Here is a 14,618-nt window from a genome sequence, read left to right as displayed (position 1 = left end):
GCAGGTGCGTTTGCTACTAACCGAAACCCAAGCCTCTTACCTGACTCCTGGAGATAGCGATACACCAGGAAGTTCACCTCGTCACTGGTTATGCTCATCTTAGCCTCACCTCGCGGCGATGAGGTCTGTCGGATGCGGGAGCCACCCTCTGTGAGACGACAAGAAAAAGTGGGAAGACAGTTTTGAAACACTGCCTGTATTCTGCATTTTTTTTTTTCTGAGAACGACTGAAAAAAATCGTAACCATGATCGTATAACCATGAAAGTAATCATAATTTTGTTAATACGTACATATATATGCATTTTTTTCATGTATATAAAAATAGATCCAGGAGAAAAATTTCAAAAAAATAAAAAGAGGTGGGGTGCCTGGGTGGCTGAGTGGATTAAGCCGCTGCCTTCGGCTCGGGTCATGATCTCGGGATCCTGGGATCGAGCCCCGCGTCGGGCTCTCTGCTCAGCAGGGAGCCTGCTTCCCCTTCTCTCTCTGCCTGACTCTCTGCCTGCTTGTGATCTCTCTCTGTCAAATAAATAAATAAAATCTTTTTAAAAATAAATAAATAAATAAATAAATAAATAAATAAATAAAAAGAGGAAAAGGCACTGGTGTATTTTCCAAGACTGAGACAGGGTCAAGGATAAGCCACACAAATGACAAATTCAGGAACAGAAAACGAAAACCCAACCTTCTATTCAACAAAAATCACAGAGGCACTGGATGACCACATACTTGGTAACGAGCACGAACGAACCCCGAGGTACACTCTGACGGGCTCGGGAGGGTACGACACGAAGCACTTTCCCAGACGGAGAATATTCATGAGTAGACCAGAGGTCGCGTCGACACCGCTAGGGCAGGTGATTATTACATGGACCAGACCGCACGGGCTGTTCTGGAAGATGATGAATTTTCCTACCTCTCACTCATGAAGTTTCAGCGATACACCTGATGGTCACTGTACCTATAGGCTGCAGGCAGCACTGAGGAGGAAAACCCACGAGGGAGAACAGTACACCTCACCTCGACGTCATTTCCACAAAGAAGCCGGGTCTCAGAGAGACGGAGCACGGACAAGGAGCAACCGAAGAGAGAAGCTGGTTTTCTCCCCAGCGATCCCGGCAGCGTGTGAGCAAGCGAGCCCGGAGAGGAGAGACGCCGACCACGCGGCAGAGCTCTTCTCAGATCACTCACGCCAAGACGAGCCAAAGCCAAGAAAGGCCAGGACCCCTTTCAGGGAGGTCACCAAGCCCAAACGTCCCTGGCTGTTGGGGAACGGTCTTCACGGGCCACACCATACACTTGCAGTGTATGAAATTTCATGCATTTCCACATCATACATTTTACTGGTGCCAAAACGTTTAACATTAAACGAGAACTAACTTTGTGCTTATTGAGAATAAAGATGAAAGGGCATAAAGAGAATAAAGATGAAGACCTTCAAGGATGCACCCTAAAGGCTGCTGTAAGGGACACACGCAGGAGCCCCACCCTGCTAAGAGCCCCTCCCCACGTGTGGGCAATACCTGGGACTCACTTCTACCCCCACGGAACACATCAAAGGACAGGGATGTCACTCTACTCCTCAGGTTATGTCCTACGGCAAAGGTGACCACATGTCATTCTCCTAACTCTTGTTATAGCATGTAAGACTCTTTCTTAGTGGCCTGGAGAGAGACACTCCGCTGCGGGCTTCGAAGATGAAGGCTGTCATCGTGTGAACTGCCCCCAGGTCTGGGGCTGCAGGGAGCTCTCTGCACGTCAGTCCTACAAGCACTGTGTAGAGCCCTTGGTCTCGGCCGAGTGAGGGTACAATGCGCAGACGCCCATCCAGGAAATGGGAAGCAGATCCTCACCAGACACCACACCGGCCAGCGCCCTGATCTCAGACTTCCAGCCTCCACAGTTGCAAGGAGGACACGTCTATCGGTGAATATGCCCGGTCCAGCAGCCTGAAATGCCTCAGACACCACCCCTCGCTCTGCTCTCCGTACTCGCTCCTGTGGGGTGCTTGGGGAGAAGGAAAATCTAACAGGCTCTTCGTGTCGGCACTTCTGACCCTGGGGGCCAGATGATCCCCTGTTCTGGGGCTGCCCGGGCACTGGAGGACGCCGGGCAGCCTCCCTGCCACAGTCTCCCTGGCCTCCCCTCATCAGAGGCCAGCACCACCTCGCGCACCCCCTGGAGTTGTGACGATCAAAAACGTCTCCAGATGTCGCCAAATGTCCCGAACTGCAAAACTGCTGCTGGTTTTCCTCTAGAGAAGAGAAAGATCAGCCTTCTGTGTCTGACAGGAACCGCACTTACAGAGATGTGGGTTAAGGTGGGGTCGTCTGGCAGGTGATGCTTAATGACACAGCCACGCAAGCCGTCGCTGAAAACGCACCACGGGAGGGGGGCTTTTTCACAGAGCCTATGGAAACTTCTTTCCACAAAGCTGTCAGGAGTTTCATTAGAAAATAAAGTCCGGATTTCTGCTCTCAGCCTCCACATTTTTTTTGTTTTTGTTTTTGGTTTCTTTTGTTTGTTTTAAAAGATTTTATTCATTAATTTGGGACAGAGAGAGAGCAAGAGCATGAGAGGGGGAAAAGGTCCGAGGGAGAAGCAGACTGCCCGCGGAGCTGGGAGCCCAAAGTGGGACTCGATCCCAGGATCACGACCTGAGCCGAAGGTCGTTCCTTAACCCGGGGGCCCTCTTTTTTGTTTTCTGAGAAGAAACCGTCCCAGCACCCCAAGAGCCTGGTTGTTACTCGCCGCCCACAAGAACGTGTCGCGAACAGGTGTGTGCACGCGTGCTCACGACGGACTCTGGAGCCGGAGATGCGCACAGCCGCGAGACGCCAGGGGCTGCGGGCCGGTTGGTCAGGCTGACGCTCCTGCTTTCCTTTCCCCGAGCAGGAAAACCACGACATCAGATCTGGCTCTCCCGCTTTCTGGTCGTGCACTGAATTTCTCTCTAAAGTTATAAGTCAGCGTAAGCTTTTGCCAGCACAGTGGTACCTTTTTTTTTTTTTTTTTAATTTATTTGACAGAGATCACAAGTAGGCAGAGAGGCAGGCAGAGAGAGGAGGAAGCAGGTTCCCCGCCGAGCAGAGAGCCCGATGCCAGGGGACTCGATCCCAGGACCCCGGGATCACGATCCAATCCGAAGGCAGAGGCTCCAACCCACTGAGCCACCGAGGCACGCCACAGTGTTACCTTTTTAAAGGCTTTTTGATGTGTAAGCATCAGAGAGAAGAACACAGAAACCAGCCCCGGCCTGCAAGAGAGCCATGTGAAGTGTCGTCTGGACAACAAGCCTTGTCCTGCTGTCCCGACGCTTGTCCCTCAGCTGTGCGGTTCAATTTCTGAAGACGCGGTAAGTGGATCGCACCTCCCCCACAGCTGAGTAACGTCTTCACTAGTTTTTACGCGGCCTCTTCTTTTACAATCTAATTCCAGGGGAGTTTGGCCGGCTCAGTCTGTGGAGCGTCCGACTCTTGATTTCGCTCCAGTCTTGACCTCAGGGTCGTGAGATCGAGCCCAACGTGCGGCTCGTGCTCCTCAGAGAGTCTGTTTCAGCCTCTCCCTCTCTCTCCCTGGTCCCTCCTCACGCACACATGCGCAAGTGCTCCCTCTAAAAATATAAATAAATCTTTTAGAAAAATAATAAAGGGACGCCTGGGTGGCTCAGTTGGTTAAAGCACCTGCCTTCCGCTCAGGTCATGATCCCGGGATCTTTGGATGGAGCCCTGCATCGAGCTCCCTGCTCAGCGGGGAGTAAGTCCACTTCTCTCCCTCTGCCCCTGCCTGTGCTCTCTCTTGCTGTCTCAAATAAATAAAATCTTTAAAAAATAAATAAGTAAAAAAATAATAAAACTTAGCTGCAAAACAAAACAAAACAAAACAAACAAACAAACAAACAAAAACACTAGGGAAGTACAACATACATACAGATTTTCAGACTGTTTCAATACAGACATGAGAAGAGTCTTTGAACGGACTGTCAATCTTACAGCACTAATTCGTCCACTTTAACTCCTTGGGTTGGCTGGTTTAAGACTGTACACATTTATCTGAGAGAGAGAGAGCATGAGCAGGGGTGGGGGGCAGGGGAGAAGCAGGCCCCTCACCGAGCAGGGGCCCGATGCGGGGCTCGATCGCAGGGCCCCAGGAGCATGACCTGAGCAGAAGGCAGCCGCTTCGCCGACCGGGTCCCCAGCGCCCTGCCGCCGTGGGGCTGTCCACGCCGCCCGGCAGGGACAGCAACAGTCACCAGGGCGTTCGGCCGCGCTGCGCGTCAGCAGCTGCTCAGAGGTGGCGGTGGTGCTGGCACGGGCACTCTGCGTTTTTGACGCCAACGAGTGACATGGCTTCACTTCAGACCGACCTCACCAAAGTCCACTTGCGAGCGTGGAAGTGACGCTCCCTTTCCTGCTGCAGGCCCAGACCAGAATCCCACGGGGCGCGGCGCGGCGCGGCGCGGCTTTCCGCCCAGGGCTCCGCGGGCAGCGACACGTGAGGACACACGCTGCTGCTCGCTGCACGGAGAGGCTCGACCGCAGCAGAGGCACACAGCAAGGGGCGGGGGGGTGGGAGCCCATACGGCGCGTGTGGTGTGAGCCTCGTCGAGGACACTCCGCCTCCCCGGTCATCTGCTGCCTTCTGAGGCTGTCCCCGAGCACAGACCGAGGAAGGCGCCCCCGTCACCCTCGTCACAGGAACGGGTGGAGGCAGCACGTGGACAGGAGGAGCCCTGATGGCAGTGTGCCCGCGTCTCGGGCCCCCACGCCTGCCCTGGCTTGAAGATGAAATCGCGCTTCTTGCCGGATGACAAAAGTTGGGCAATCCTGTGCGTCCCTGAGTGCGGGCGGCCCTCCGTTGGTCCGCGCTCTCCTCAGGAGCAGGACAGCGTTCTGCACAGCAGACAAGCAAGTCAAACTAACACTCCGTCCCTTTCCGGGTCTCTCGTCTTCAGTGAGGGAACGGAACGCCTCATTGACTACCGCCACCTCTGGTGGACCACTCACGATGGACGCCCGCAGCGTTGTGAAACTAGCCCCACCGTTCATCTCCAGAACCTTCTCACCTTCCCACACTGAAACCCCACTGAACACTAACTCCCTGCTGCCCCCTCATTCGCCGCCCCCAGCACCCACTCTTCTACTTTTCGTCTATATGAACTGGGATTCCTCCAGGGAACTTGAACGTGTGATTTTTAATTTATATGCTTCATGTCACGAAAGTGGAACAATCTGAAACAACCAACAGTTCGATTTGAAGGGGAAGCAGCAGTATAACGGGGCCACAGGACATTGGGTCCTCACGACCCCATCATGTCCCCTTTCCAGAAGGAAGCATCCCTGAGCCGCAGAACCGCTCAGCACCGCCCCTCTCCGAGGAAGTCCTGGCCCTCACACTCGTCGGGCTGGTCACCGCGGCCCCTGCTTTGCTCGTCCCTGTCTCCAAGGCCCTTCTCACAACTCCACACCTCAGCCAAAACCACCACCCCACCAATGAGCGAGCCCCCTGACCACCTCGCCCTGCTTTCCCCTGACCAAAGACTCAGGTATTCGAGATGAGAACACAGGTAAGACACACGGAGCCCGGGGAGGCCGAGCTATGGCTGCTCAGCGGCGCTGGAAGGTCGCCGAGCCCATCGCAGCCTTCACGCCGGCAGGTATGCGATAAAGTCGTCAGCGCCGCGAGTCATTTCCAACCAACTCGTCTCCGGAAAGAGCCGTGCAAGGAGGAGAAGCTTTCCCGCTGAAAAGCAGCAGCTCCTTCCGTCACGTAAGCCTCATCGGATCCTAGCGCCGCATGCACGGAAGACCTACCGCAAATAGCGGACACACGGGTTCGGCCTTCTCGGTGCTGAAGGAGAATGAGGTCTGAGGAGATGACAGAAGCTTCTGCCCAACTCCTGTAGTCAAGGCACAGTGTTTTGGCAATTCTAGGAATTAAACACATTCAAGTTCACACACTACTCACACACGCACACACACACACACACAGACACACCTCTCTTCCTCTACACAAATAAGGGAACACTCCAGCAGTTTAGTGCCCACAAAGTCTTACGGGGATGGCCGAGTTCCAAGGAGGAAAGCTTTGGAAGGCAGGAGGGTAAATTGCTGCTGATGAAGACAGCATCTGGGCAGGAAGACAGGAACAGGAGGAGAGAAAAGCAGTGCAAGAGGCCTTGTGTCTGTGTATGTGTCTGTGTGCGGCGGGAGGGGAAGGCTGCCACGGAAGAACATTCTGGACCTTGCATGATGTACCACACGCTCCCCTGGACTCAGGACAGGAAGAACGCTGAGAACTCCAACAGGTGCTTTCCTGCCTCTCCAGTTCCAGGATAAAAGAGAGCTCTGGTGGCATTGGGAACACCCTCCTTGGCCTCAAACAGAAGGGAAACAACAAAAAGACAATAACAAAAATAAACACCAAACGGGTTTGGTATCTTAATGAGTGCATTTCCTTGCCTGGCCCAGGGGTGATCTGAGACCCCTCCCATCCGGCTGATCCAAGGTTTTCAGTGCACAGGAAGGGGAGAAGCGCCTCGGCCCGCGAGGGAAAGCCAGGCTGTCCCCTCCTGGAACTGTCTGAAGACCAGAGGGCAGCGCGCCGGGGCCCAGGGCGAGGGCGTGTGCGCAGCAGCCCCAGCGAATACAAGAGTGCTGGCACACTCAGTCACCTGGGGCTGAAGCCACGGAGAAATGGATGAGGAGTTACTTATAGTGTTGCTGTTTGTGACTGCATCTCAAGGCGGCAGAAATGGCTGTTAATCATCCTTCACAAAGTAGTGCAAAGTTCAGGTGCAACAGAAATGTCACTGAGGAGTTCCATTTTAGTTAGCACGTACATCAACGGTTTTCAAGGCTAGCATTGTCTAGGAAGGGAGGCGATCACCCCAAAACAACATGGTCTGCGGGGCCATGGAATTATCTTCAACATCATAACCCCAGGAGACCTACTTGGGAGTTGGCGCTGAACTGGACGGCAGGAAGGGCCAGCGCCTTGCCAGCAGGAGGGGGCTCTCAGAGCAGTGAGCCAAGTGCACATGGACTGAGGGAGGGAAGAGTGTAATCCGGTATCCCTAGAGGGGAAGGCTTCTCTTCTGACAGTCGGCCCCATTGTGAAATCGTCCCCTGAACTCTTTTAAAACCGCCCTTCCCTCCAGACACGGAAGAAAGTTTGTCTCCTCTCTTGTCCCTCCTGTCTGCTGGAGTGGATGCTGAAGACTCCGTGGCTTCAAGTAATCTTCTGGAAAAGGCTCCGCTCTCTGGGACTTGTCTCCACGCAAGCCTGAGAACCGAGAGCCAGAGCAGCTGGAAAATCTGCTTGAAATGACCTCATCCTACAAAAGGCACTTTCTGCGTTTCTCCGTGGACATTCTGACTCGAGTGTCGCGGGTCCTACCCTGCCCTATGCGCTTCCCTCACAATGTGTTTCTCTCTTTCGGTGGGAGCTAGGGTTATTTTCATTACACAATAAGCAGTCAGTTGAAGATATTTTTAATGCAGGTAACAACATTTATACAGCATCCTTTCCTAAAATCTGCTTGGAGACCAGCTTCCGCTGGAGGAGAAAGAGGTTTGCTTTACTGCTTTGCATCATCTCTTTCTGCTACATAACTGTCATTAAGACAACATGTAGCTATTCAAACACTTTGCTCTTCTATGACGAGACGATTCCACAAATTGGGGCATTTACAGTTTGACCCCAGTTACAGGAAAATACACACATGGAATACAGCGGGGGAAATATACATGCTGCTTGCTTACTTTCTCGGATTTCTCTTCATTTAGCAGTGAGTAGACATCTTTTATTTTATAGTAAGAAAAGATGCCCCACAAAGGTAACATTTCCCACTAAGCTTATAGTTCTTTATTTACTTGCAGTTAGATAGCCCAAAATTATAAATATAATCAAACTATCATTTTATTACTAAGCGTCTAACTATTAACTTTATTACTGGAGTCCTAGAAACAGTACTGCCATTTACAATATGGGAATCAGCCAATAGAGTAAGGTGAAGTCCTTAAAAGAATATTTCATGACCAGAGGAAATGTCCGCGATACGACGTTATGTAGGAGAAAAGTAGGTTTCAAGACGGAACGTGCATGATGCCAAATTTTGTTTCGCATGCACGCGTGTGTGAGCACACACACAGAGATGGAAGATAACCCTCCCAAAAAGTCTAGCATCTCCTCCTGGGGGTGGAATTTTCTCTGTGTGTGATTTTCTGTTTTCCAAATCTTCTCCTATGAGCGGGAACTGTTTTCACATTCATTAAAATGTAATTAAAACCTGGCAGTGTCTCCAGAAATAATCTGCATGACAACAACTCAGCGCTTCTAAGTAGGAAATGAGGCTACAGGGCTGGGAGGGCAGAGGAGGGGCTCCTGTGTTAGGAAAATAATGCCGCTCTTCATGGAAGAAAAAACACCCCCGAGGGGGAGGCATTCAGAAAAGGTCCTTTCTGCGCTTGGCCGCCCTTCTGGGTTAATCCGTGGCTGGCTGGGCCTGCGTGCAAAGCCCGTGCACACATCAACAGCGGATGCTGACAGGGCAGGAAAAGCGTCCAGTCCCCGGGGTTACTTCCAGAGCCATCTGCATGCCTCCCAAGTGGCCGCAGAGTGCACTCTCCAACTCTGCAAACTCACCACCCTATTTACTGACATGTCTCTGCCTGTCCAGGGGAAGACCCAGAAGGAAGCCTTCCTAGAAGTGCTCAACCTAGTAACAGCAAACCACCTCTCAGCCTGCGTCCCAGGAGCCAGACGACGGACACACGACGGGCAGCTCGGCTGTTCTTTCCTCGTACCCTCCTCTGTACACACTGTGACGCAAACTCAGACACCCGGGACTTCACGGCAAGCTGCCGTGGAGATGCCGCCAGAGACAGCCTCCACGTAAGAGTTCTGCTTTTCCCATGATGTTGCTTTAAGCCAATACTCCCAATGAGGGTGTAAATCAGCATACAGACTGAACTATCTTCAGACTGAAAAATCGGAAGCGGCTTCTCTACAACGTGCAAGAGGCCCTCCCATGAATTTTAGGAAGACAGGCGGCCCGGCTATGGAGCCTCTGAGACACTGTGATTTTAACCCACATATGCAGGACTCTGGCCTCGATGGTTCCCTCGCCTGTGTCAGGAGTCGTGAGTGAGGTCATGTGCTCACAGATCGCGGCCTCTAGAGTTTCAAAAAATAAAGCCTGTGGCTTTCTCTAGAAGATAGAAAAGCAAGTGATGCCTCACAAAGTCTGCCATGGACTCTTTGAGTCTTCACAGAACATTTTTTGGTGCTTCTACTTATAAGAATAATGAAAATATGTTTTTAAAAAAACACTTAAACGGGCGCCAGGTGGCAGTTTCAGTTAAACACCTGCTTCGGCTCATGTCACCATCTCAGGGTCCTGGGATCGAGTCCTGCATCAGGCTCCTTGCTCAGCCAGGAGTCTGCTTCTCCCTCTGCCCTGTTCATGTGTGTTTGCTCTCTTGCTCACTCTCTCTCAAATAAAATCTTAAAAAAAAAAAAAAAAAAGCTTAAATATTATGAATTTAAGTATTAGATGAGAGTCCAATGATCGTCCTGTTTATGTCAGCAAATGTAGGAAGTCGGGTTTTTTAAAAGATTTCATAGATGAGAGTCCAATGATCGTCCTGTTTATGTCAGCAAATGTAGGAAGTCGGGTTTTTTAAAAGATTTCATTGATCTGACAGAGCGAGAGAGCAAGCACCAGCAGAGGAAGAGGGAGAAGCAGGCTCCCCACTGAGCAGAGAGCCCGATGTGGGACTGGATCCCAGGACCCTGGGATCATGACCCAAACCGAAGGCAGGCACGTCACCGAATGAGCCACCTAGGTGTCCCCAGACTGGTCAGATTAAATATACCAAGTACAATCCTGAGAGCAGCAGGGAGTAGGCTTTGCCAGTCTTGGCACTGCTGACACTGGGGACATCTGAATCCCAGTGGTGGGGCGTCTTATGCGCTGTAGGGGGCTAAGCAGCATCCCTGGCCTCTGCCCGCCACAGTCAGCAGCACCGTCCCTTGAAAATCATCTTCAGACAGGGCCGAATGTCCCCTGAGCAGGGGTGAGGCCGTGCTCTGAGAACTCTCAGGGCCGATACGTGGGTCCAGGACACACCTCATGACAGAGCCCAGTAGCCCCCAAATGCCTAGACGTCGCAGGTCCCTGAAGATCCGCAGGACCTTTGCTATGACCGCAGGACGGATTCCGTCTTCACCGCAGCATGGGCCTCACAGAGCTGTACCTCCAGATGCCCTCCAAGCCCCAAAGCAGACGTTAGAAGAGGCAGAAACAAACCGGCTGTGCTCCTGGAGGTAGGAGTCAGCAGACTGGGGCCTGGGGCTGAATCCCACCTATTGCTCCCCCTTGTCAGGCCCGTGAGCTAGGACTAGTTGTTACATTTCTAAACGGTTGAACAAAAAATGAAAAGATCTTTGTGTTGTGACTCATGGAATTGAGCTGACGTTGAAATTCCAGCGTCTGTACATCACGAGGCGGTACTGACACTCACCCAGGCTATGCATTCACGGGCGCTCAACGGCTGTTCCTACACCAGAGCGGCGGAGCCCAGCGGCCGTGAGCAGCGCCCGGCTGGCCCACGAGGCCTCAACGACTTCCCCTCTGGCCCTTGGCAGAAAAGGCCACCCTTGATCTGGCTTTTCAGCTCCACCAAAAAGGTTCCTGTCCACACTGTTGTCTACACTGGACGACAAGTGCCTGCTTTGTCCATTCCGGGCTTGAAAGTGGCCGCCTGCAGACCCGCGGGGGATGCCCCACAAAACAGAGGCACCTCAGGAACAAACCAGCCGCGTTAGCAGTGAGAGCCGGGAACACCACCGCCATGGTCTGCTCTGGTTCCCAAAAACCCAAAAATCCAAAGTCATCCTTTTAGGGATGACTCACGCATGCTCAACACCAGTGCCTCACGCACGGGAGGAATTCAACGTACACTCCATTCGATGGAACCCCAAGTGCGTTCCCTAAGCATGCAGTTTGCTCCCAGTCAAAACACCAGTAACCCACAGACCTCTGCCATCTCCCCTGACGTTCGGAAGATGGTTCGACAACAGTTCCAAAACCACCGACTGACGGAAGTCTGGCAGTTCATCGAAATGTTAAACACGGTCACCATACAACCTATTAATTCTACTCCGTGACATGCACCCAAGAGAAACGGAGACCCGTGTCTGCACAAAAACGTGCACAGATGTTCAGCACAGCAGGAATACGAATAATGAACTGCAAGGAACTACAACTCAAATGCCCATCGGCTAATGCAGAGACCGACAAAACGTGCTGGAACCACACAATGAAATATTAGTAGGCCATGAAAAAGATTCACGGTGCCAGAAGGATAAATCCTGAACATATATCATTAAAGGTAGTCACAAATTCAACACAATTAATATTTTACAAATTTTTTTTATTTTTTACTTTTTTAGCAAACTACATTTTTCAAATATTTATTTTAAAGATTTCACTTATTTACTTGACAGAGAGAGAGACACAGGGAAAGAGCACAAGAAGGGGGAGCAGCAGACTTCCCCCTAAGTACAGAGCCCAACTCAAGGCTTAATCCCAGGACCCCAAGATCACGCCCTGAGCCCAGTACAGACGCCCGATTGACTGAGCCACCCAGATGCCCTTATTCTTCAAAAAATTAAGTAAAATATCAAGATTCTTATACATCTACTTTGTTATTTTTACATACTTGGGTCTTGGGAGGGGGGCAGACAGAGAATCTTCAGTTAGGCTCTACACCCAGTGCAGGGCTCAATCTCACAACCCTGAGATCATAACCTCAGCCAAAAGCAAGAGTCCAATGCTTGACTGACTGAGCCATCCAGGTTCCCCTTTACATACTTGGTTCTAAACAAAAATACCTCAATAAGATTCTTGCTGTAGTTAGATTTAGGACCACCACTTTAGTTCTGATTGAATTTTTTAAAGCAATAGGCAAAATTCTTCCCAGATTTCCAGCTTTATGTTTTTAAAATTATGAATGTTTCTGTGGGCTTTTTTTTTTTTTTTTTTAAATTAAAGACAAAAATAGGAAACAAACTGAGGGTGCTGGAGTGGAGGCGGGGTAACTGGACATTAAGGAGGGCATGTGATGTAACGAGCACAGGTGTTATGTAAGACTGATGAATCACCAACCTACACCTCTGAAACCAGTAATACTTCATATGCTAATTAACCGAATTAAAATTTAAAAAAAAAAAACTTAAGAAAAGAAGGCAATCAAATTGATAAAGAAGATGCAAATACAAACAGTAAACAGTACAGCAAATACAAAAAGTAAACAATAAAATCAAACCGTATAATCCCATCTACCAAAAGACAGAACTGTTACAGAATTGGCCGTCACTTTCAGCTTGGCATATGGGCTTCAACTCTTGGAACCTGTCTGATTTGTTCTTCTGGAAACCTTATCATCTCCTAGATCTGTAAGTACTGGTCTACATGTTGTTCTAGTAAGTTTCAAGGTTAACTACAAATCAGTTTGCAGATACACACAAACTGTGTTAAGAAACTCATGAAGTCCAGGGGCACCTGGCTGGCTTGGCCAACAGAGCATGCAACTCTTGCTATCAGGGCTGTTAAGTTCGAGCCCCATGTTGCAAAAAGAGATTACTTTAAAAAAAAAAAAAAAAATCTTAAAAAACCCTAGATTGGGTTTTAGAAGGTGTCATCCTCTCCTGGTAAGACCCCAAAAAAGTTTGTAATAGCTGGTTCAGGATCCAAAATTCTTGGAAGGCAGTAAAAGGCAAGTTCATCACTTCGAGTTAACTACATATAAGCCCACAATGATTTCCGGGTGTTCTATCTACTACCTGCAGCTTCAGCAAGACCTGCAACTTGAAAAAAGTCCCTTTAAAACAGAAGATGTTCAGTTTGGGCAAAATGCACTTCCACTTCTCCAAAGGATTTCAGCTCAAGGACAAGTATGCAACAGCAAGTGGGTTGCTTACCTTTATGGTGACTTCATGTGTAGACCTCTGGACCCGTGAGCTCCCCAGCATCCGCTCGTATAAACTGCAAAGTGTCTGCCAGGAGCTGCCTGGTGAGAACCAAGGAGAAATGAAGAAAAAACTTGAAATTCTTTGCAGAGCATTCACCTCTGGCCTCTCCCATTTGTGGTTTTTCCTTTTTCCAAGCGTGGCACTGGTTCCCTTTTCCACCTCAACACAAACTTCTACGTCACGTTCTCTGTCTTACACTTGCACACGGATATGCAAACCGAAAGACGAGAAATGGAAGCGGCCGGTCCGTATTACCGCACGTGCAGAAATCCCAAGAGTCTCAAAGCAAATAAAATTAATTTTAGTTCAGATATTGCTGCTGCTGTCCTTTAATGATAATCAATGCCTGCCTGACAAGCTCTTGTCTTGGGGACCGTATCTTACGCAACCAAGAAACTAGACTATACACACCTCGGAGAGAAGAAAACGTGTTTTAAGGAAGCTTTACAGACATCACTTAGACGAACGTTTACAAGAGCCTTGCATGCAAGTCCATGTGTATAGCTACGCCCTTACAAACACACAGACACAACATTAGAATCTTTTTTTCCCCTTTTGGATTCCCTAAAATAAAGCCAAAGAAAGGCACTGACTCACTCTGGCTCAACCTATCCATTACTGTTATCATACATTGCGATTTCACAAGCGTTCCACCATTTGCACTTCTGAACAAGCCAGATGTGTAAGCTCCCAAGTTAACCTTCGTATCGAAAACATGTTTCTACTTTTCGGACAATATGAACACTGAGCAATCAAACCAGCATTGACTTAACAGTGTTTACCTTCTTCCTCATAAAATTCCCTTGGTTATGAATGAATCCAGCCTCCTACATTTAAATGATCTACAGGCTCAAACTCTAAGGAAATTAACTGTTTGCCATCTTCTCTTAAATTCTGGTTCAATCTAAGTGATAAAAAGGAACAAGGGTTAACAGAATTCAAATTCATCAGTGAAGCTTATGAATAAAGGTGTTCCTTATTATTAAACACAGAACAACATGAAATGTTTTAAGGAAATTCAAGTAAATTATTCCCAATGAGTCATTTTTATAGCTACGCTGTGCAAAGAAAGGCAGCTAAAAAAATTCTACAGATGGGTTCACAGGCCCTTAAGTTTCATTACAGTACATTTTCCTAAAAACACCATAAGGATATGTAAGATAAAAGTAATAAACAGGGCAACTTTTAAAAATCTAACATTGAAGAAAAATAGTAAGATTCAATCAAACAAAACTTCGCTACAGGGCACCTGGGTGACTCAGTCAGTTGAGCGACTGCCTGCCTTCGGCTCAGGTTGTGATCCCAGACTTCCAGGATCGAGTCCCGCATCGGGCTCCCAGCTCCTTGGGGAGACTGCTTCTCCCTCTGACCGTCTCCTCTCTCATGCTCTCTCTCACTCATTCTCCCTCAAATAAATAAATAAAATCTTTAAAACAACCCCCCCCCCCGCAAAAAGCTTCCCTATAAGTCTTTCGGTAGATATTACTCACCAGAGTGAAGCAGGCATAAAGGAATATTGAATTTGCTCATAAAATAAAAATACATTTCGTAATGAAAAAATTTCTGTGGTAGAGATAAA

At 49.4% G+C, this 14,618-nt stretch overlaps 1 protein-coding gene across 3 annotated transcripts in view; it reads right to left on the bottom strand.

Moving 5' to 3' along the window:
- TBL1X (transducin beta like 1 X-linked) overlaps window positions 1-14,618 on the bottom strand; it is a 200,614-nt gene that overhangs the window by 44,635 nt on the left and 141,361 nt on the right. For all 3 annotated transcript variants that reach the window (XM_032331836.1, XM_032331834.1, XM_032331835.1), the window contains exons 3-4: window positions 12,989-13,077; window positions 41-148 (exon numbers count right to left, since the gene is read on the bottom strand). In XM_032331836.1, coding sequence (XP_032187727.1) covers window positions 41-98 — 58 coding nt within the window. In that variant the 5' untranslated portion in view covers window positions 99-148; window positions 12,989-13,077. The remainder of the gene's footprint in view (window positions 1-40; window positions 149-12,988; window positions 13,078-14,618) is intronic.

The sequence above is a fragment of the Mustela erminea genome, chromosome X (assembly GCF_009829155.1).
Source record: "Mustela erminea isolate mMusErm1 chromosome X, mMusErm1.Pri, whole genome shotgun sequence".
In the NCBI taxonomy this organism is placed as follows: Eukaryota; Metazoa; Chordata; class Mammalia; order Carnivora; family Mustelidae; genus Mustela; species Mustela erminea.
The sequence above is the reverse complement of the archived record's forward strand: the minus strand, read 5'-3'. Positions and strand labels throughout refer to the sequence as shown.